We start from the raw sequence: 24741 nt of genomic DNA on the forward strand, positions 1-24741 counted from the left end.
AACAAAATCTGGCTACCAGTATTAAAAAACTCTAAAATTACAACAGCAAAACAGCAGAGAGGAAACAGGCAGGGACATCTTAACATCTCTAAACAAAAGATTTTCCCAGACTCAGGCAGGCCTTCAAATGCTAATGAAGGTGGTCAGTTGAAACATTCACACCTAGCTCCAGCAGAGAAAAGCTCTTTGTCCCACCCTGGTCTTTCCACAGATATATAAACCCATTCTCCTATTTCCAACAGACCTCACTACTTCTGAGGATGCTTGCCGTAGATGCAGGCGAAACGTCAGGAGAAATGCCTCTAGAACATGGCCCTATAGCCCGAAAAAACCCACAAGAACCTATTTAAATGGTGTATTTTAATATTTTGATAAATGTTTTTAATGTTTATGTATGTATATAAAAATTTGTGTCCCAGCATTTAATGTTTGCCGTATATATGCTGTGCTCTGCCCTGAGTCCCCTTTGGGGTGAGAAGGGCGGAATATAAATGTTTTAAATAAATAAATTATTTGGCACTACTGAATACAGGCTGATTGCCAATTCATAATGCAGAATAATAGCCAGCAATAAATAAGTATTACAGTACAAACCGCTTTCTCTTTCTCTTTCTCTTTCTCAGCCCTTCGGGAGCTCCAGGGTGACTGTGACGTTTTGGTGACCAGCGCGGCCGTCCAATCCATCGAGGAAGTTTACCGGCACTGTGGTTATCGGATCAACCCACAGCTCGTCCCCAGCCAACTCATGCTCATGCTAAAAAACAGCATGTCGAAGCCGGGCTTTGAGGCCAGGCATTGAACAAGGTCTGGAGAGGAAGCAGACGAGCAAGAGGAATATTGCGTATTTCCAAGTGGCACGGGGATACGTCCTGGGAAGAGCCGCCTGGAGAGGACCAGGATGGCATCGCTTCTCTGGCCTTTGGCCGGATGGAGAGCATTTCTGGAGAACTGAGTCTGAGGAAAGCCATGCCGCCACGAGCAAGAGTGCTTGGAGAGGGCCCGTGGCAACCACAGGGTTCACTGCCACACCGCGAAAGCCCACTGCATCTGTAGATTTACTGGTCTCATTGCGCCACAGAATTAAGAGTAACCTATAGGTAAGGTGGATGCAGAGAGCTGGAAACCTGTTTGGCGGTGAGGCCATCTCCCCTCCAAAGTACAAGAGCAAGAGGTCCTTATTATCAGCAAATGGTCTATGAAACAACAATAAAGTAAAAAAGCTCTACAAACATTCTTGAATTCCAGAACATTACTGATGAGCCCAAGGAGAAGTTCTTAGAGATTTTCCACCACAAATAGTCTTTAGATGGCTTGTGAAGTATAACAAAGTCTTTTATTAATGAACAATCAAACAGAAACTTCTCTTGTCTTCAGTAAAGATAAACAAATGATTCCAGGCTTTTATGCAACTGGTAGCTTCCTAAACTTGCCCACGTAGGACAGGCAACTGTCTTCAATAACTTCTTCTTTACTTTAAAGGAAAGTCCCCTTTTAAACTTCTCCCAGGCTGACTGTAATCTAACGCTTACTGATGTGGGCTCCGCTACCAGGTCGAACTGCTTCTCGAACGCCGAGTGGACCTACCAGTAAAGGCTTAGATATTCTCCAGCTGGAGTTCTTTGGTCTTTAGGGCTGTTTTCTTGGAAATCTTTGGAGACTCTTAAGACTGTTTTCCCCCGGAAAGTCTTGGATGCTCTTAAGACTGTTTCCCCCCGGAAAGTCTTAAGGGTTGAAGCTTTTGTACAGGGGAAGCTTGCACACGTCCTGTACATTGGCTTTCCTTGCTGAGACTAACTTAAAATGGCTCCCTTCCCTTCCCAATTGCCCTGAGCAAGGGGCGGGACCAAAACTTAACGATGATGGACAGGTGACTTGCCCTATGACTGCAACCAAAGGAAGCCACCTATCTGCAGAGTCCCTGAAACCTTGGATTGCAAGCAAACATTTAATAGAAAGCAAATAAAGTTGGAGCTCCTGGTACAGCCGTACCAGAACACAAACATAGCAGAGTTTTAATCAGTTGTCAGCAGAGTTTTATTGCACAGTCTGACCTTGTGCTGCTCACTGTTTAAGAAAACTCTTTGACTCAGTTTTCATCCAAACTCACAGTGGAGTGTTTAATCTTGACATGTTGCTTTATGTACAGCTATATACACACACATTGGGATCCCTTGATCTCCTATCTGTCAATAACATATACAGAGATATATTCATGATGCAGATGTATGGTGAGAGGCGAGAGAATCATGGCAAGAGAGAGGGAGCACACGCTTGCTGCCCTTGTTTATACCTATTGCTTCTCGTCATCTGGTAGGAACAAGAATGAATGATACAAATCTCATTGTGACTGTCAAATGGTCATGACTCTGCCTATCCCACAAGTTCCACATCACCTCCCACATAACTCTTCAGTAGGTGTGTGACCACATGTCTGTTAGAACTGTGTTTTCCACCAGTTTTGTACAATAGCTATTCACACACAGAGTCATCCTATAAAGGCGTGTTCCATGCATCTGACAAAGTAGACTTAGGGTGCGTCTACACCAGACCTACATGACATATGGGCCGGAGACTGGATTTGGTGTGGCCTCCAGAAGCTCTGAGCTGAAGCCTTAGAGAAGGGAGGTCACATGCTGCATTATAGCAGAGCAGGACGTTGCCCAGGGATGCCTGGATGTGTTACCCTCCCATGGGAGGTTTCTCTCATGTTCCCACATGGAAAGCTGGAACTGACAGACGGGAGCTCCCCCGCTCCCTGGATTTGAACCGCTGAAATTTTGATCAGCAGTCCTGCCGGCACATTGCGCCACCAGATTGTTGTACTCAATAGTGGGGAGTGAGGGGGAAAATTGTAAGGGGTATCAGTCCTTTATTCAGGGAGGTTGGAATCATCTCCAGGTTATGTTAAAATTGAACAACATCGTCTGTGCGCATTCAGAAGAATGCCACTCTAAAAACCTTTGCAGAAGCATATGAGAAGCTCAACCTGTTATTGAACATCAAGAAAATCAAAGTGCTCTTCCAGCAGTCACCAGCCAATCCTTCTCCAATGCCAGAAATACAGCTGAATGGTGTAACATTAGAAAATGTTGACTATTACTGCTACCTCTCCACAAAAGTCAACACTGACACCGAAATACAACACCTCCTGAGCTCTGCGAGTGCAGCATTTTTCCATTTTTCCAAATGAAGCAGAGAGTGTTTGAGGACCGGGACATCCTTAGGGAAACCAAGGAGCTTGTTTATAAAGCTATTGTCCTCCCAACCCTGCTATATGCCTGCGAGACATGGACTGTCTACAGACGTCACACACAACCCTTGGAATGATTCCATCAGTGCTGCCTCCAAAAATCCTGCAAATCTCTTGGGAAGACAAGCGGACAAATGTCAGCGTGCTGGAAGAAGCAAAGACCACCAGCATTGAAGCGATGGTCCTCCACCATCAACTCCGCTGGACTGGCCACGTTGTCCAGATGTCCAACCACCATCTCCCAAAGCAGTTGCTCTACTCCGAACTCAGGAACGGAAAACGGAATGTTGGGGACAGGAAAAGAGATTGAAAGATGGGCTCAAAGCCAACCTTAAAAACTGTGGCATAGACACTGAGAACTGGGAAGCCCTGGCCCTTGAGTGCTCCAGTTGGAGGTCAGCTGTGACTAGCAGTGCTGTAGAATTTGAAGAGGCACAAATGGAGGGAGAATGAGAGAAATGTGCCAAGAGGAAGGTGCATCAAGACAACCCCGACTGGGACCACCTTCCACCTGGAAACCAATGCCGTCACTGCGGGAGAACATGCCGGTCAAAAATAGGGCTCCACGGTCACCTACGGACCCACCACCAGGACACCGAACTTGGAAGACAATCCTTCTCGGACAATGAGGGATCGCCTAAGTAGTAAGTAAGTAAGTAAGTTAAAAGTGAACATTAGATTGGTTGTTTTACAGAGAGAAAAATACGGTAAAGAAGGACCTCAGTTTTTTCTTTGCCGCTTTTCCTTTCTCTTTGCCTCCGTTGTTTCCTTCTCTTTGGTGGAGAAGGCTTGCAAAATTACAACTCCCATTATTTGCCATTATTACCAAATTACCAAAAGGACTTTGAATTACGTAGGCTTGTCTACAGAGATTACAAACACATGCTGTTGTTTTCGTTGCTGCTGGCTTTTTATAGTTGCTGATTCAGTCAAACTTTCTGGTACTTTTAGCTGCTATATTGTGCTATGATTTGGTATCTCTTGAAGTACGAAAGGCAGTTTCAGATGTGAAATTTTGGTTGAATCTTTCTGATCTGGCTTGGCCTGGTTGGCATCAAGGGCTGGGAAAGGCAACCTCGACAGACATAAATAACAAGATGTCATCTACTACATTAATAGAGTAGACGCCTGTCGCCTAAAGCCATAATCACTGTCTAAAGAGGAACCAAATGATCTGGCTCGGTGAAGGCTTCATATGCTCTTGGCAAAGCAGGAGCTTTAACTTTTGTTTGTTTCTTTATTGTAGTTCATAGGATGAGACTGAGGACTTTATCACACGAGGGAGGGAGGCAAACCAGCATTGAAGCATGTGCACATCTCACTCCCAAGCTGCTTCCTCCACACTATTATTGCATCTCTTGTTATTTACAGGCAAAACCCATCAATAGCTGCCAATTTCACAATGTTTCGATCACCTTCATTATGAAATGGGGATATCTTCCGAGCTAAAGTGATATAAGGAGTTTGTTTTTTCTCCTCTCCCACTCTCCTCCATCCCTTCAGTATTTATTATTTATTATTTACCAGCTTGGGTAAATAACAGTGCCTGGGTTAGGTTCTTGTGGGTTTTTTCGGGCTATAGAGCCATGTTCTAGAGGCATTTCTCCTGACATTTCGCCTGCATCTATGGCAAGCATCCTCAGAGGTTGAGAAGGTCTGTTGGAAGTAGGAAAAATGGGTTTATATATCTGTGGAATGGCTGGGGTGGGGCAAGGAGCTCTTCCCTGCTGCAGTTAGGTGTGAATGTTTAGCTGATCACCTTTATTAGCATTTGAAGGCCTGCCTGAGTCTGGGAAAATCTGTTGCTGAGAGGTGTTAATCTGTGCCTGGTTTTTTTCCTCTCTGTTGTTTAGCTGTTATAATTTTAGAGTTTTTTAATACTGGTAGCCAGATTTTGTTCATTTTCATGGTCTCTTCCTTTCTGTTGAAATTGTCCACATGCTTGTGGATTTCAATGGCTTCTCTGTGTAGTCTGACATGGTGGTTGTTGGTGTGGTCCAGCATTTCTGTGTTCTCAAATAATATGCTGTGTCCAGGCTGGTTCATCAGGTGCTCTGCTATGCCTGACTTCTCTGGTTGGAGTAGTCTGCAATGCCTTTCATGTTCCTTGAGGCGTGTCTGGGCGCTGCGTTTGGTGGTCCCTATGTAGACTTGTCCACAGTGCCTGGGTTATTTGAGAAAGGAATTTTCTGTGCTCCAAATTGAGTCTAGATCCAAAGTCAGCTGGGTTCAGTGGGGGTGTGTGAACTACAACTTCCATATGTAAGTTCCATCATCCATGGTCCATCCACCTCCAAACTGTACCAGAATGTAGAATGGGTCATGGGGATTCTGTGTGCCAAGTTTGGTCTTGATCAGTCATTAGATGAGGGTCGCAGTGGTCTCAGGAAGTGAGTGAAGGTACTGCAAGTCTCATCATCTGTGGTCCATCCTCCTCCAAACTGCACCAGGATGTAGAGTGGGTCATGGGGGCACTGTGTGCCAAGTTTAGTCTTGATCAGTCACTGCAGTCAGTCACAGTGGTCTAAGGAAGTGAGTGAGGGTACTGCAAGTCCCATCAACTATGTTCCATCCTTCTCTAAAGAGCACCAGGATGTAGAGTGGGTCATGGGGGCTCTGTGTGCCAGGTTTGGTCCTGATCTGTCATTGGTAGGGGACACAGTGGTCTGTGGGAACCAAAGTCCAGAGGAGAGCAACTAAAATGATCAAGGGTCTGGAGAACAAGCCCTATGAGGAGCAGCTTAAGGAGCTGAGCATGCTTAGCCTGAAGAAGAGAGGCTGAGAGGAGATATGATAGCCATGTATAAATATGTGAGAGGAAGCCACAGGGAGGAGGGAGCAAGTTTGTTTTCTGCTTCCCTGGAGATTAGGACGCAATGGAACAATGGCTCCAAACTACAAGAGAGGAGATTCCATCTGAACATGAGGAAGAACTTCCTGACTGTGAGAGCCGTTCAGCAGTGGAACTCTCTGCCCCGAAGTGTGGTGGAGGCTCCTTCTTTGGAAGCTTTTAAACAGAGGCTGGATGGCCATCTGTCAGGAGTGATTTGAATGCAATATTCCTGCTTCTTGGTAGAATGGGGTTGGACTGGATGGCCCATGAGGTCTCTTCCAACTCTTTGATTCTATGATTCTAAGTGTATGAAAGTACTGTGAATCCCATCATCTATGGTCCATTCTTGCCCAAACCATACCAGGACATAAAGTGGGTTATGAGGATTATGTGTGCCAAGTTTGGTCCAGGTCCGTCATCCGTGGAGGTCGCAGTGTCCTGTGAAAGTGGCAGTTAATCAGAAAGCTGCCACATCCATACACCGCTGCATAAAAACACTGACTTTTATCATATTTACAGATTTATTTCCAACATTTCTACTCCGTCCTTCTCAATCCCGGAAGGGGGATTCAGAGCAGCTTACAACTGCAGCAATTAGATGCCAACAACATACAAAAACACATTACAACAACATTATACAAGAGATAAAACATTGGATTAAAATACATTAAAACATTATTATTCATCATATAGCTGAATCCAAATCTGATTCAGTGACCGACGACTCAGTCCAAAGCCTGTCAGAGTTCAAACACTGTGATTACTGTCAAACCTACTGTCCGAATGCCTGGTCCCAAAACCATGTTTTGAACGTCTTTCTAAAAGAGAGGAAGGATGTAGCTGACCGAATTTCACTAGGGAGAGCATTCCACAGGTTGGTGGTCCACCACCAAGAAGGCCCTGTCCCTCATCCACACCAAATGCGCTTGCGAAGAGGTCGGGAGCAAGAGCAGGGCCTCCCAGGACGATCTTAGATTCCGAGGCGGGATGTAGAGGGAGATACGTTCAGAAAGGTAAACTGGGCCGGAACCGTATAGGGCTTTATAGTCCAAGACCAGCACTTTGAATTGTGCTCAGGGGTGGACCCACAGCCAGTGGAGCTGATGTTGATGAAGGCTTGATGAAAATACATAATACACATATTGGAAAATATATATTTGATGTAACCATATTAGAAATAGGAGTTAGAAAATCACAAAGAGAAATCACAAAGAGAAATGTATGTATGCATGTCCTTCACTTCACTTGACTTCTTAAAAGCTGCAAAATTAGAGAGGCCAGCATCTAGGAAAGGAATGTCTTGAGACCTGGCATATTTCAAGAGGTTCCATTTTTGGTACCAGGCACCTTATCGTAAGATTAATGAGCTGACCATCAAGAGGTTTCAGGAAGACCTTATCTCAGGATGGATGGAGACTCTTGCTATCATGGTTCAGTAGACATCCCTCATTAATAGCAACTCTTCAGATAGGGATGCTAAATGAAGATTGACGGGTGTTGAAATGAAAATATGCTATTGAAGTCTATGTAAAAGTAGAATTTTGTGATGCACATTGTGATGCCTGTATGATGCATGCTGTCAGGTTTTACAGTGTATTGTAATGTAATATATAGCTGAGTCATGCCCTTCTAATGGGCTTCTATTGGAAATGCTGAGTCATGCATTAACTGTATATAGGGGATCATTTGGGGAATGTGTTCTGGCCTAGTCCAGGTGATTGTGAATGATGCAATCCTGGGTTTGAGTTGAGTCAATGAGTTGGGAATCAATCGGTGATTGCTATGTGTAAATGAATTGTATATAAGGAAGTCATGTACAGTGTATATCTCTCCTTGTGCTGTGATGTTGTTCGTCAAAGGCTATATCTGACTTGGCCACGGTAATCCACGCTCTGGTTACATCCCGTTTAGACTACTGCAACGCTCTCTACGTGGGGTTGCCTTTGAAGACGGCTCGGAAGCTCCAATTAGTCCAACGGTCGGCAGCCATGATTCTAACTGGAGCGGAGCGCAGGGAGCACACAACTCCTCTGCTGCACCAGCTCCACTGGCTGCCGATTTGCTACCGGGCTCAATTCAAAGTGCTGGCGTTGGCCTTTAAAGCCCTAAACGGTTCTGGCCCAACCTACCTGTCCGAACGTATCTTGGCCTATCAGCCCACCAGGACCCTAAGATCTTCTGGGGAGGCCTTGCTCTCTATCCCGCCTGCTTCACAGGTGCGGCTGGCGGGGACGAGAGACAGGGCCTTTTCTGTGGTGGCCCCTCGGCTCTGAAACGCCCTTCCCATGGAGGTAAGATCAGCCCCCTCGCTGATGGTATTCCGAAGAAGACTAAAAACTTGGATGTTCGAGCAGGCATTTGGTTAATTCGGTGCAATGAATGTGTTGATTATGGATTGGTAACATGGATGACGAAACTGGACCACGATTTTAGTTAGGAGATGTATTGGATTGTGATTTACATGTTAATATAGTATATTATGTTTTTTATGGTTTTAATTGTATACTGTTGACTGTATATTTGTTGTAAACCGCGTTGAGTCACCAGTTGGCTGAGAAACGGCGGTATACAAGTACAGTAAATAAATAAATAAATGTAATTAAAAGAACCTGTCTGCTAAGACAAGACATAACTGTGTGCTGTGGCAAGTCTGTAATATCATCTAGACTGGGGAAAAGACAATGGTAAAACTGACAATAGCTGGGCATGTGCTCAAGTGTCTGTAAAAGGTTCCAGAGTGACTGCAGGCTGTGGGAGCAGTTGACTGAAAATACTGTGCAGGAAGAAACTACTGGAAAGTGCTGAAGTTGTGCAACTGATCTGCTACTGAATTGTGAAGTTAATCTCAACACATGCATATTATTTTAAAGGGTATATATACCAAGCCTTTTCTTTGTCTGTACCCTATTTTCCTGGCTTACCAGGAGGGTCCATATCCGGTTGGCACCAACCGAGAATAAATCCTGCTTTTCATACCTCAAGATCTCTCTTTGTCTCTTTTCCTCAAACCTTCTCCCTGCCATTTCAATGTAACAGAGGATTGGTATGTTCCCTGTATGTCACCCAATTACTCAGTATTCCTGAGCTTTGTTCCTTTTTTCAGTTTTCGGTAATATTTGGCTTTTTTTAAATTACCAAAAGCTGCAGCTGCAAAATTGCTTTGAAAATAATTACGAAACTGTGGAAACTCAAGAAGGTGGGGTTACGTTACAAAGATATGCGGAAATACGAGTCCAAGACCACAGATTGGCAAATTGGCACAGTTGTGTGAATGGAGAAAGGTGCAATAAGGTGCCGGTATGCAACCACTATCAGTGATTTTACAATTGCCATGGGATGGCAGCTTCGTGCGACAAAGTCCTGAGCCGGCCTGACCCCATTTAACTCCTGAGCCCCAATCAGATCAAAAATTAGTAACTATGACCAAAGGACTGGGCTTGGGAATTAGATACGGATCTAGAAAATGTGATGCAGCGCAAAGTTGTGTGTTCCATGCTTCAGAACACCGCAGTTATGCACAAGAGGAAGCAGTTGGCATCCACCAATGTGCCCTTAAAGCACTTTCTGAACATAATGAAGAGTTTGTAACCACATTACAAATATATATTTCCAGCATGACACATCAGCTGGAAAACAATAATATCATATTTCTTCCTGTAAAATTTCAACTTGAACTTTCTCACTGTTGCTTTTACTTACTTAGGATATTTCTGCCCTTCTCCCTTTGGCTTCTCAGTGTTTGGAAATTAAAGAGAAATAATAAACGTAACCCTAATCCCAACAAAAAGAAAACATAATGAAGACCAATACCTACCACCTGAACATGAGGAAGAACTTCCTAACTGTAAGGAAAGCTGTTCAGCAGTGGAACTCGCTCTCTCTCTGCCTCGGAGTGGTGGAGGCTCCTTCTTTGGAGGCTTTGAAGCAAAGGCTGGACGGCCATCTGTCAGAGGTGCTTTGAACATGATTGCCCTGCTTCTTGGAAGGAAGTTGGACTGGATGGTCCACGAGGTCTCTTCCAACTCAATGATTCTATGATTCTATGAGAGTGGGGTTTGAATTGAGATGCAAGGCTTGTGGATAGGATGCCCTCTACCTTTCCAAAGCTCAGAGTCAATATTACTGTAAGGTTGCAATTCCCATTATCTCCAGTCTGTATGCAACAAAATGTGAAAAAAATTCTGGTCCTGCTTTGAAAGTGTTATTTCCTATTTAATTGTGTGATGTTTACTTTGAAAGTAGTTGTTTCACTCCAGAAACTTCATTTTCTTTTTTTTAAAAAATATAATCTTTATTAATTTTCTTGTTACACAATAGTTTAAAAAGATTTTGATAGGAGGGGGGAGTGAAGAAAAGAAAGTAGTGGCAGTGCTGAGGGTATAGAGGTAAAGAGGTAAAGGAGTTGCATAGAAGTATAGTAGAGATAGGTATCTATATAGAGGGGAGGGGTAGTTAAAAGTGAGAGAAGTCAAGAAATGATATAGATAGTAGTTTCTTTCTGAACTGACTTCCAGGATTCGTCGAGGTTGGTCTCTTCCTTTTCTTTTTTCCTTTCTTCATTTTTCGTCTTTTTATATTGCTTCCTATTTGTCATTTGTTTGTAGTTTATTTAGATAGTGTTCCTTCTTTATGCTTATTTTAGATATTCCTCAAATTTTTCCCAATCTGTCTCCGTCTCTTCTATTCCTTTACTTCTTTGGAGGAGATAACTCAGTCTATCCATATTCTTTACGTCCATCATTTTCTTTTTCCATTCCTCAATTTTTGGTGTCTCATTTTTTCTCCATAACTTTGCATAGCATATTCGCGCAGCAGTTATTGAGAGGAATATCAGCTTTTCCGTGTTTTTTTCAATCTTGTCACTTATGATTCCCAGCAGAAAGATTTCCGGTTTTAAAGGGATTTGGATTTTTAGTATTTTTTGTAATATGGTATGTATCTCCTTCCAGTATTTTTTTGCCTTTTTACATTTCCACCATGTGTGGAAAAAAGTCCCCTCTTCTATACCACATTTCCAACATTTTGGGTTGACGTTTTTGTAATATTTGTTTAATTTGCATGGTGTCATGTACCATCTGTAAAATAATTTTACCCAATTTTCCTGCATATCATAGGCTTTTAAGTACTTATTTTTCTTCCTCCACACCTTTTTCCAATCATCTAGTCTTATCGTTCTACCTATGTTTTTAGCCCACTTCACCATACAATCTTTCACTTCTTCTTCTTCCGTGCTCCACTTTAATAATTCTCTATATATTTTGGATATTTTCTTCTTTTCTGTGCCCCAAATTCTATTCCATTTGTTCTCTTTTGTCTCAAATCCCATTTTCTTGTCATTTCCGAAATGTATTCTTGCATCTGCCAGTACTGTAGCCATGTTATATTTTTGTATGTTTCTCTCATTTCCTCCATTGATTTTAAGCTTTTTCCTTCCCTGTCTGCCTTTAACACCTCTTTATATTTCGGCCATTTAGTCCAACCTAGTTCTTTCCTTTGGCATGATTCTAGGGAGGAGACCCATTCAGGTGTCTTCTCATGCATCCTTCTCTTGTATTTATTCCATGTTCTTATAATTGCCGCTCTTAGAAAGTGATTCCCAAAACTTCATTTTCGTGTCTGCCACAAACTATGTTAAATTGCTTGAGACTCCATGAATTATTAATTGAAAAACTATAGCAAAATGTGCTGCAGGATGTCCTGCAATAACAAAGTTTTTGCAGTTTAATCAACTTTTTCCATGTTTTTAATGATAGGATCAATTAGGAAATGACATTTATAACCCAGGAGCAAAAGCCGTGTTACATAGTGTAATCAAAGGTGATGGGAGTTGTTGTACAGGGACATTTGGGAATCCAAACTGGGTAAAAACCGAAGAGCACCATCCACTAGGTAAAGAAAGTATTGTTTGCCCTCTGTATCCACAGATTCTCTGTACATGTGGCATCGTGCCAGAATTTAGGGGTCTTTGCCAGGAGGCAGAGACCAATCAGACTCATCAAAAGAGTTCGTTACCATGGCGAGACAGAGAGAAGCACCCAATCCCAGATTTTTCCCAATAAAAGGTCTCACCAAGTTGAAGGAAGTGCCACCGAGGTTTATTAGCGATTCAGCTGAAAAGGATGCAGAGCAGCAATCATTCACCAAGCAGAGCATGAAAAGTTACACAATAAATGCCATTTTTATAGAAAATACAGGGTTGTGAGTTTCAAATCTCCCGCTCCCGCCTCCTGCCGGTCTTGAAAGTGATTGGTTGATGCGCAAACAGCTGGGAGGAGGCTCGCCCGCCTCCCAAGTGCCTGGGCCAATCACAGAGCAGTTGCGGCACACCAGAACCAATGGGAAGACTCCTGCAGCCTCGGCGCTTCAGCGAATCAGGAGGGAGGGAGGCGGGACGATGGAATACAATGCATTTTTGAATGGATTATGGCTCAGGAAATGTCCAAGAGCTTAACGAGTTCTGAAAGGACCTGCCAGTCAAGCTGGCCTATTGTTTTGTGAGTGGTGGCAATAAACATGTTGCAGCATAACCCGAGTTTTTCCTTAACTGCGAGACAGGGGAACAATGGGGGGCAAACTTGAGTAGATGTTATCAATAGGAAGGCTTGTGTGTAAACTGGACCAGAGGGGAAAATTTCCTCCTTATCTTACTGAAAAGTGATTAAATTCTACCAAATGAATTATCTCCTGATGGTCAGCCTCTGAGGTCAGGAAATAACTCTTTTTCTATTGTCCATGCAAGAGATGTGCTGCAGGATGGAGGGTTTCGGTATTCGCTAATTGCTTTGTCCCTTGGGGCTGGGTGACTTCCTCACGTATTTTCTTAAGGCAAGGGAATGGGGCAAAGGGTCAGGAAAGGGTCAGAAACATAAGGGGAAATACAGAAATATTGCAATCATGCACAAGGAAATCATATCTAGGCATCCCTTCCCTTCCTCCAACAGAGCAATTGATAAAAGCCTTTATCATGGCATAGTATGAATTCATAGTTCAGTTTTAGGAAAATTCATGGGTGAAAACAAGTTCATGAAGGAAAGAGGAATCCAAAATGTGGCAGGAAGTCCAAAGATCATTTAAAAAGGAGTCTGATGATTTCCACTGAGCCAAAACATGAAGCCCTGCAGGGCTGAGGTCAAATCTTGTCCCTTGTCCTTGGAAAACTATAAGTATCTCTTATTGAGGGAGGGGAGGTATGTTCGACTTCACATGGATTGAAGAGCTCTTTGAGGGCAACTCTAAGGTTGGTGTAGTCCTAAGTGAAAATGGGTTTGACCACCCTGGGATATGTGGATTGTTTGGAAAAGTAATGAATGAGTCCTAAAACAAATCAGGCCAGAACTCTCCCAAAAGCCAAGATGACTAAACTGAGACTGACATGCTTGGGCCATATCATGGGAAGACAGGATTCACTAGAGAAGACAATAATACTTGGTAAGGCAGGAAGAAAAGAAGAAGAGCTCTTTCCAAATGGAGAAACTCCACCACAGAAGCCACAACTGCTTCCTTGAGTCTACAAAACCAGAGCAGGGCTGTAGATGATTCATGGGGTTGCCATAACTCAAAGTCTTATGGCACTAACCTACAAGATAGGTTGCAGTTAGTGAATTGGTTTTGGTTTGCCAGACCTCCGCCAGTCTTGAGACCCACTCTCCAAGAAAGACGTGATCAAAGCTCCACAATGAGAAGGAACACCTAACTGAAGTTCTCTGCCGCAGGCTAAACCTCCTCCCACACCCAAACTGATCATGACAGATATACACCTGGCCCTCCCCAATCCACCCAACTCCGTGAAATTAAATTTACAAGAAATCCCAGCAAGTCAGCCAACAATAATAATAGCTGAGTTATAGGTGTGTCTCCAGGAACTGCAGCAGAAGGAGTAAATTACCTTTCTAGAAGTGGAATAAATAAATACTCGTGTTCCTCTTCAAAGGCAGGAAGCCATGAAGTCTCAACAAAACCATCTCAACAAACCTGCCTGGAAAACTGAATAACCCAGGGTGCATCTACTCACAGGGGTGGCTACTGGCATTGAGTCCAAGGGCCCATAAATCCACACAAATTGTCCCAAATTCCCCCCCCCCCCCCCCCCCCGGTTTTTGGTCAACTTTAGATTCAATTTGGTTATTTGGGCTGCTGATTCACAACATTGCATTGGACAGACCACATCAGCTCTAGAACATATGCCATCCAGTAGTCGCTATCTGTTCGCCCACAGTAAACCATATTTTAATAATCTGGAACTAATGTGGTAGTAGTAATCTTTTGTGGGTAGACAGCCTCTCACTTCCTGACATCCCCATTGTCTTGGCACTATAAGAGGGTTTCGTGAGACTAGTCGCTCTCATTGCCTCGTGGTTTTGAGGCAACAGTGTAGTAATGGTGAAGCCACAGACCATATTTTCCTTCTTGTAGACCACTGGTCGTCCACGGACCACAGGTTGGGAGCCACTGTTCTACTACCAACCAAAGTTTAGTAGAAATTGAGTTTCTTTCTTGCAGGACACCTACCAAGAATGGCTTTTCTCTCTGCACACTGTCTAGGTGCAGCTTGGCATGCGGGTGGCAGCATGGAAAGAGTGCCCTGGGCAAAACTCAAGAGGATAGATGCCAAAGGATTTGGAAACAAACAGGAATGTTGTTTTGCTGCCTGTTAAGAGCACAAGAGGGAAAATGCCCTTTCACCCTCTCCACATTTCGCCAATTGGCAGAATATTTCAGGAGTAACAAGTCGGCTCTCCTCATTTACGAATTGGACTTCCACTGCTTAAATTATTCATGGATTTGATTAAAGTATATTGTATCTAGAAATCTCTAGATTTTCCCATTTGGCTCAATATCTGGCAGCTTCCAAGATCAGAAAGGATTTAGTGATGTTCTATACCTTTCCATTCTATATTTTTGTATTTATTATAGCATGGTTCTTGTGGGGGGGTTTTTTCGGGCTATAGAGCCATGTTCTAGAGGCATTTCTCCTGACGTTTTGCCTGCATCTATGGCAAGCATCCTCAGAGACCTCACTACCTCTGAGGATGCTTGCCATAGATGCAGGCGAAACGTAAGGAGAAATGCCTCTAGAACATGGCTCTATAGCCCGAAAAAACCCACAAGAACCTAGTGATTCCAGCCATGAAAGCCTTCGACAATACATATTATAGCATGTCTTGCTGATGATGGAACTAGCTTGCTTTCCACTGCTCTAGAAACAGTGAAATCTAGGGCTGGCCTGGACCATCTCAATGTGATTCTATGATGTTTTTCTATACTATTTTCCATAATGGAGGATCAAGACATATCGCTGAAACCCACTCTGTCTTTAACCGTTGGATAAGATTATCTGGAGTTTTGGAATTCGATGCCATCTGTATGCAGATAACACCCAACTCCATTACTCCTTTCCACCAGATGCTAAGGAGGCTGTCCAGGTCGTGAGACAATCTGGATGAGGGCGAACAAACTGAAGTTGAATTCTGACAAGACAGATATCCTCCTGGTCAGTTGCAAAACCAAACAGGGTATAGTGTTACAGCCTGTGCTGGATGGGGTTACACTCCCCTTGAAGGCACAGCTTTGCAGCTTGGGAGTCTTCCTGGACTCATCGCTAAGCCTGGAACCTCAGGTTGCAGCGGTAGCTAGAGGGGATTTTGCACAATTAAAACTTGTGCACCAGCTGCGCCCGTACCTTGGGAAGTCAGACTTAGCCACGGAGGTCCATGCTCTCATTACAACGAAAATAGACTACTGCAACGCACTCTACATAGGGTTGCCTTTGAAGACGGTTCGGAAGCTTCAAATAGTCCAACGAGAGGCAGCCAGGTAAATAACTGGGGCGGCATACAGGGAGCACACAACTCCCATGTTACACCAGCTCCACTGGCTGCCTGCTTGCTACCGGGCACAATTCAAAGTGCTGGCTTTGGCCTATAAAGCCCTAAACAGCCCTGGCCCAGTTTACTTGTCTGAATGCATCTCCCTTTACGAACCACTGAGAAAACTAAGATGTACTGGGGAGTCCCTGCTCTCAGTCCTGACACCGTCACAGGCGCATTTGGCGGGGAGACAGGGCCTTCTCAGTGATTGCCTCCTGGTTATGGAACTCCCTTCTTGGCAAGATTGGATCCACCCCCTCCCTCCTGTCCTTCAGAAGGACAGCCAGATGAACACCTGGCTGTGGGACCAAGCCTTTGGGGCAGTGCAATGAGCAATAATAGAATGGCGTCCTGAGATGGTTTTTAAGCAACCTATTTTAAAGTGAATACAAGTGATTTTAATGTTTGTTTATATTTATGGTTTTATGTCCCGGCATTGAATGTTTGCCGTATATATGTTGTGCTCCGCCCTGAGACCCCTGCAGGGTGAGAAGGGCGGAATATAAATGCTATATATATATATATGCTCTGTACATAATGAGTACCTTAAAAACAAAAGAACCAATGAACAAAATCACACCAAATTTGGCAACAAAATGTCTCACAACACAAAGAGTAACCATCACTCAAAAATTATGATTTTGTCATTTGGGAGTTGCAGTTGCAGGGATTTATAGTTCACCTATAATCAAAGAGCATTCTGGACTCCACCAACGATGGAATTGAACCAAACTTGGCACACGGAACTCCCACGACCAACAGAAAATACTGGAAGGGTTTGGTGGGCATTGACCTTGAGTTTGGGAGTTGTAGTTCACCTACATCCAGAGAGCACTGTGGACTCAAACAATGACGGATCTGGACCAAACTTGGCACAAGCACTCAATACGCCCAAATATGAACACAGATGGAGTTTGGGGGAAATAAACCTTGACATTTGGGATTTGTAGTCACTGGGATTCACAGTTCACCTACAATCAAAGAGCATTCTGAACCCCACAAACGACAGAATCGGGGCAAACTTCCCACACAGAAACCCCGTGACCAACGGGAAATACTTAAGGCCATCCAGTCCAACTCCCTTCATCAGGGCAAGAAAACTTAATCAAAGCCCTCCTGACAAAGAGCCAGCCAGCCATAGATAGATAGATATTATTCACACACACAGAGAGATAGTATCATAGATTTGAAAGGGACCCCTAAAGAAGGACAATGATATCTTACATGTTCCAGGGTGGGCAAACCAGACACTCTCCACATCAACACTGACAAAGAAACAGAAAGAAATACTGTTTACCCACAAGCATAAAGACATTACATATATTAGAAACCAACACTTTCTCAGTACTTTATTTCCCAGATCAACTGACTGGGCCACAGCAACATGTGGCAGGGGACAGCTAGTGTGTGTGTGTGTATGGAACAGGCCCACCAAGCACAAGTTAATTTGCAATCTCCAGCCAATTGTGCTCATATAGTTTGGTGAGGCACCAGTCCTCTTTGGCAGAGAATGCTCCTTCACCAGTAATCAGGAACAGACAGATTTCCATCCTGATGTATGCAGATGATCTGGTGCCCATCTCCTTCTCTCGGTTGGGTCTTTAAAATCTTATGAAGGCCTTCGGTGAATTTTTTATATTGTTATGTTATTTTTATTCTTTTTTAATCTTTGCATGCTTGTATATATTAAATTGTATGCTAATGATTTTATGTTAAGCCACTTTGAGTCTCCTTTGGGAGAGATAAAGTGGGATATAAATGAAAATAATAATAATAATAATAATAATAATAATAATACCTGGTAAAACTACAATTCCCAGGATTCCATAGCATTGAGCCATGACTGTTAAAGTGGCATCAAGTTACATGCATTCCACAATGTAGCTGCACCCTTGTTTAACTGTAGCCCCCCCCCCCCCCCAATTGTGGCGCAGATGGCTGAGTGTCAGCTGCATTAAGATCACTCTGACCAAAAGGTCATGAGTTCGAAGGCAGCCAAGGTTGGAGTGGGTTTCCAACCAATTGTGTAGCCTGTTGTCGACCTTTGCAACCCGAAAGACAGTTGCATCTGTCAAGTAGGAAAATTAGGTACCACCTTAAAGTGTGGGGAGGCTAAATTAAGTAATTTATGAGGCCATAAAGAAGACTCCAGCAAAGCATTCCAGCGGGGAAGCATGCGGGGAATGCGGAAGTGCTTCATCAGCGTCGCAGGAAAGCGACAGCTCCCCTGGCAGCTAGAAAAAGTTAAATAGCCTCTGTTTATGTATGTATATGTTTGTATGTCAAAAATTGGCATTTAATGTTTGCCATATATGTGTACACTGTAATCCGCCCTGAGTCCCCAGCGGGGTGAGAAGGGCGGAATATAAAAGCTGTAAATAATAATAATAAATCTCCCAGTCAGCACAATAGTAATCTTTCTTAGATGTTGCATTCATAGAATCATAGAATCAAAGAGTTGGAAGAGACCTCCTGGGCCATCCAGTCCAACCCCATTCTGCCAAGAAGCAGGAATCACCCCTGACAGATGGCCATCCAGCCTCTGTTTAAAAGCTTCTAAAGAAGGATCCTCCACCACACTCCGGGGCAGTGAGTTCCACTGCTGAACGGCTCTCACAGTCAGGAAGTTCTTCCTCGTGTTCAGATGGAATCTCCTCTCTTGTAGTTTGAAGCCATTGTTCCATTGCGTCCTAGTCTCCGGGGAAGCAGAAAACAAGCTTGCTCCCTCTTCCCTGTGGCTTCCTCTCACATATTTATACATGGCTATCATATCTCCTCTCAGCCTTCTCTTCTTCAGGCTTAACATGCCCAGCTGCTTAAGCTGCTCCTCATAGGGCTTGTTCTTCAGACCCTTGATCATTTTAGTCGCCCTCCTCTGGACACATTCCAGCTTGTCAATATCCCTCTTGAATTGTGGTGCCCAGAATTGGACACAATATTCCAGATGTGGTCTAACCAAAGCGGAATAGAGCATGGGGAGCATGACTTCCCTGGATCTAGACACTATGCTCCTATTGATGCAGGCCAAAATCCCATTGGCTTTTTTTTTGCCACCACATCACATTGTTGGCTCATGTTTAACTTGTTGTCCATGAGGACTCCAAGATCTTTTTCACACGTACTGCTCTCAAGCCAGGCCTCAACTAACACTCAACTATTCAGAGTGTTTACAAGTCAAAGAAAGCACCTTCCTAAACCGTGCCCACAGAAGGAAAGAGAGCAAGATCAACAGATTGGGGAAATTGATGTTTTGAATTTCTGAGCATGAATTAATGAAGTTCATCAACGCCTGGGAAGTTTTATGTCATGTAATCTGTAGAGCACATGACCAAACCTGTTGGGTCTCTTTAGCTGCTGGGTTTGACCCACCCAGAGGATGCAGGCTTCTCAGATCGTGATAAAAGAGAACCACCACCCCCAAAAAAGCATTTCAACAACAGAAGTGTATTTGGTGGGAATCACAGCTCCTCAAGCAGTCTGGAATTCAGCCAGGTTTTGCATTAATTTATTACTAATGGTAATGAACAAATGCAAAGAGGGAGTCACGTTTGGTCTGATTTTGCAGCTCTCTTTTTTAGAAAAGGAACTTTTTTGAACTACATCTCTCAAGTTGCATTTCCATCATTGAGTCCTCGCGGACAACAAGTTAAACATGAGCCAACAATGTGATGTGGTGGCAAAAAAAAGCCAATGGGATTTTGGCCTGCATCAATAGGAGCATAGTGTCTAGATCTAGGGAAGTCATGCTCCCCATGCTCTATTCCACTTTGGTTAGACCACACCTGGAATATTGTGTCCAATTCTGGGCACCACAATTCAAGAGAGATATTGACAAGCTGGAATGTGTCCAGAGGAGGTCGACTCAAATGATTAAGGGTCTGGAGAACAAGCCCTATGAGGAGCGGCGTAAGGAGCTGGGCATGTTTAGCCTGAAGAAGAGAAGACTGAGAGGAGATATGATAGCCATGTATAAATATGTGAGAGGAAGCCACAGAGAGGAGGGAGCAAGCTTGTTTTCTGCTTCCCTGGAGACTAGGACGCAATGGAACAATGGCTTCAAACTACAAGAGAGGAGATTCCATCTGAACATGAGGAAGAACTTCCTGACTGTGAGAGCCGTTCAACAGTGGAACTCTCAGAGTGTGTGGAGGCTCCTTCTTTGGAAGCTTTTAAACAGTGGCTGGATGGCCATCTGTCAGGGGTGATATGAATGCAATATTCCTGCTTCTTGGCAGAATGGGGTTGGACTGGATGGCCCAGGAGGTCTCTTCCAACTCTTTGATTCTTTGATTGCACCAATTGCATAAAATGGCCACATTTGCCCTTGAAGAGAGAGGTAGGCATCTTTAGGCAGTCACCCTCTGCACCAGAAACACAAAATATGGGGGTGGAACCACCCGCGGTGTATTGCACAAGCTTGTAAAAATCCTACAGAATGAATTGGCTTTGTTCAAAAGTAATTACGGGTTTTCAAATGTGCTGCCAGCTAAAGAGGGAAAGAGCCCAAGCTGGCAAACAAGTAAAAACAAAGGGGTACACCTTAGGGGAAAATAGTGGAATCATAGAGATGGACGTGATCCAAGTCGCCTTGTAACCCAACCCCATTCTGCCATGTAGGAATCCACAGCAAAAGCCCTCCAATCTGTGTCTGAAGGCCTCCAATGAAGAGTCTTACTCCCTCCAATGCAGGGAGCATCTACACCAGGCCTGCAGAACTTGGCAGTAATATAGGGCCAAAATTAGATAGGCTAAGCCTCTGGTGGCCGCAAATAAGTTTGTAGCACCTCACTTTCCAAGCACAGTATAATTTATTTATTTATTTATTGTGTCATCAGCAACCATAGCATTGTATTACATTTCTAACAGAACAAAACAAACAAACAGATTAAAAAAAAACCCACAGAGATTTTGCAAGCTTGGTAGTTGATTAAATGTCCTTTGACCAGTATCTGGCCACTTGGAGTGCCTCTGGGGTTGCCGCAAGGTGTTCCTCCCTTGTGCGTGTGGCAGGGCTCAGGGTGCATTGCAGCAGGTGGTCAGTGGTTTGCTCTTCTCCACACTCGCATGTCGAGGATTCCACTTTGTGGCCCCATTTCTTGAGGTTGGCTCTGCATCTCGGGGTGCCAGAGCGCAGTCTGTTCAGCACCTTCCAAGTCGCCCAGTCTTCTGTGTGCCCAGGGGGGAGTCTCTCATTTGGTCTCAGCCATTGGTTGAGAGTCTGGGTTTGAGCCTGCCACTTTTGGACTCTCGCTTGCTGAGGTGTTCCAGCGAGTGTCTCTGTAGATCTTAGAAAACTATTTCTTTTTTTTCTTTTTTTTCTTTATTTATTTATAAATTTTTCCATATGCAGTGAAAGAGGGGGAACAATCATCCAGATAGAAAGATTGGAAAGGGTAAAGGTAAGTAGGTCAGATAGCGTGAGGGGGGAAGATAGGGTGAGTGAGGAGTGAAGGGAGGGGTGGAATGATGGGACAGGGGAGGGGGGGGGAATGGGGAGTGGGTCGATCCTCCGTTCGGTCCGCAGAGAGGTGATCCTCTGGTTATATTATTCTTCTTTTATTTGTGTTGTCCATCATTACTATTTAGTTCATAGCACTTTAAATATCCAACTTAAGTCTTTCTTTAAGATAGTCTCCTAGAGATTTCCAATTTATCTGTTTCTCTTTATTTTGTTCCTCTAGCATGTACGAAAGCTTGTCTAGATCTCTATATTCCATTATTTTTTGGAACCACTCTTCATTGGCTGGGATTTCCTTGTCTTTCCATTTTTTGCGCGATTAGTACTCTTGCCGCGGTGGAAAGGTAAAGTAGGATTTTTTCTTCATTTTTCTTTAGGTCTAAATCCATTATATTTAGCAAATAGTATTCGGGTTTCATATCGAATTTTACCTTGATTATATTTTGTATATGTTTATGTATCTGTTATGTATCTATTTCTTGATTTAAGTCGTTGACGTGCTGGCTGATACCCAAACAAGGGATGAGCTGGGGATGTCTCTGCCTTGGTCCTTTCACTGTTGGCTGCTACTTCCCGGCGGATGTCAGGTGGTGCAATGCCGGCTAAACAGGGCAATTTCTCCAGTGGTGTAGGGCGCAGACACCCCATGATAATGCGGCATGTCTCATTAAGAGCCACATCTACTGTTTTAGCGTGGTGAGATGTGTCCCACACTGGGCATGCATATTCAGCAGCAGAGTAGCATAGCGCAAGGGCAGATGTCTTCACTGTGTCTGGTTGTGATCCCCAGGTTGTGCCAGTCAGCTTTCGTATGATATTGTTTCTAGCACCCACTTTTTGCTTGATGTTCAGGCAGTGCTTCTTGTAGGTCAGAGCACGGTCCAGAGTGACTCCCAGGTATTTGGGTGCGCTGCAATGTTCCAGTGGGATTCCTTCCCAGGTCATCCTCAGAGCTCGGGATGCTTATCTGTTCTTGAGATGAAAGGCAGATGTCTGTGTTTTAGATGGGTTGGGGATCAGCTGGTTTTCCCTGTAATAGGCAATAAGAGCACCTAGAGCTTCGGAGAGCTTCTGTTCAACCATCTCAAAACTCCCTGCTTGAGCGGTGATGGCACGATCATCAGCATAGATGAAACTCTCTGTCCCTTCTGGCAGTGGCTGGTCATTTGTGTAGATGTTGAACATGGATGGAGCAAGCACGCTCCCCTGAGGCAGGCCGTTCTTCTGTTTCCGCCATCTGCTTCTCTGGCTTTGGAACTCAACAAAAAAGCTCCTGTTTTGTAGCAGGTTTCCTATGAGGCGGGTGAGGTGGTCGTCCTTTGTGATATTATACATTTTTCTCAGGAGGAGGCGGTGGTTCACAGTATCATAAGCTGCTGACAGTGATAATGCGGCATGTCTCATTAAGAGCCACATCCAATGTTTTAGCGTGGTGAGATGTGTTCCACACTGGGCATGCATACTCAGCAGCAGAGTAGCATAGCACAAGGGCAGATGTCTTCATTGTGTCTGGTTGTGATCCCCAGGTTGTGCCAGCCAGCTTTCGTATGATATTGTTTTTAGCTCCCACTTTTTGCTTGATATTCAGGCAGTGCTTCTTGTAGGCCAGGGCACGGTCCAGAGTGACTCCCAGGTATTTGGGTGTGCTGCAATTTCTCCAGTGACTATTATAATTAGTAAATATGAAAATAAACTGAAGATAACCATTATTCAGGAGCCCCCAGTGGTGCAGTGGGTTAAAGCACTGAGCTGCTGAGCTTGTTGATCAAAAGGTTACAAGTTCGATTCCGGGGAGCGGCGTGAGCTTCCGCTGTCAGCCCTAGCTTCTGCCAACCTAGCAGTTCGAAAACATGCAAATGTGAGTAGATCAATAGGTACCGCTCCGGCGGGAAAGGAACGACGCTCCATGCAGTCATGCCGGCCACATGACCTTGGAGGTGTCTACGGACAACGCTGGCTCTTCGGCTTAGAAATGGAGATGAGCACCACACCCCAGAGTCAGACATGACTGGACTTAATGTCAGGGGACTACCTTTACCTAACCATTATTCTGAAAAGGAATTATTATTTATGTTTAGTTATACCCCACTTTTTCTCTCCACTAAGGAGACTCAAAGCAAATAAACGAGCACTTTGGGTCTTAAGCATTTCAGATAAGAGATTCTCAACCTGATTCTTCACAATCCTACATTTCTGATCATACAACAGTCATATTGTCACAATCGTATAATGCAACACATTGTAGTCAGAAGACTCCTATGAGCATTATGTTTGTGGCAATCACAGGTATTAGTTGCTTGACAATGATGGAGTTGTTTTGCAAGGTCTGTGCAATAGTCATAACTAACTGACAGCAGTATAATACTGTTGTGCAAATGGGATTACTATTTTTGTAGCCGTGCATGAAGACAGAGTCAGAGATGAATGCGCATTGCCTCACTACGTTGTCTTTTTGCATTGACCACTGCCACTACCCACATATGTTGCCTAGAGTAGGGTTGCATAACATAACTGTGTGTGTATGCTTTCAAGGAGGTCTGGCTTAGTCAATATTGACTTCAGAAGAGGACACTTCAAAAAGAAAAGGTGGCTGGCCATAAAGAAAAGCGAGAGGGAAAGTCAACAAGTCAAAAGTCTCCAAAATGCATTCCTTAAAATCACAACAAGAGAAACTTAGTGAGAAAATAGAAAGGGCAGGCAGTTTGGTGATCTGAGCAGTGGACTAAGACTGCATCCACACTGTAAAATTAATGCAGTTTGGCACCACTCTTAGCTGTCAAGGTTTCAATGCTATGGAATCCTAGGAGACATAGTTTTGCAAGGTCTTTAGCCTTCTCTGCCAAAGAGTGCTTGTGCCTCACCAAACTACAAAATATAGCCATAGCAGTTGAAGTGGTTTATTTATTTATTATGTCAAAAGTGAATTGAGATTATAGTTGTAATGTATTTAAAATACAAAGTTAAAAACTTGGCATTCTATTAAATGTCCTTTGACCAGTAGCTGGCCACTTGGAATGCCTCTGGTGTCGCTATAAGAAGGTCTTCCATTGTGCATGTGGCAGGGCTCAGGATGCATTGTATTAGGTGGTCAGTGGTTTGCTCTTCTCCACAAACACATGTTGCCGACTCCACTTTGTGGCCCCATTTCTTAAGGTTGGCTCTGTATCTTGTGATGCCAGAATGCAGCTTGTTCAGTGCCTTCCAAGTCTCCCAGTCTTCTGTGTGCCCAGGGAGGAGTTTCTAATTTGGTATCTGGCATTGGTTGAGGTTCTGGGTTTGAGCCTGCCACTTTTGGACTCTCACTTGCTGAGGTGTTCCAGCGAGTGTCTCTGTA

General features: G+C 43.9%; 1 protein-coding gene across 1 annotated transcript in view; it reads left to right on the forward strand.

Annotated features, from left to right (window-relative positions):
* Positions 1–1034, forward strand: part of LOC137096441 (maestro heat-like repeat family member 5) — a 65832-nt gene extending 64798 nt beyond the window's left edge. Inside the window, exon 26 of the mRNA XM_067465584.1 lies at positions 624–1034. Within this exon, the coding sequence (XP_067321685.1) occupies positions 624–799 (176 nt within the window). The 3' untranslated portion in view covers positions 800–1034. The remainder of the gene's footprint in view (positions 1–623) is intronic.
* Positions 1035–24741: the final 23707 nt, after the last annotated feature.

Source organism: Anolis sagrei, chromosome 2 (assembly GCF_037176765.1).
Source record: "Anolis sagrei isolate rAnoSag1 chromosome 2, rAnoSag1.mat, whole genome shotgun sequence".
In the NCBI taxonomy this organism is placed as follows: domain Eukaryota; kingdom Metazoa; phylum Chordata; class Lepidosauria; order Squamata; family Dactyloidae; genus Anolis; species Anolis sagrei.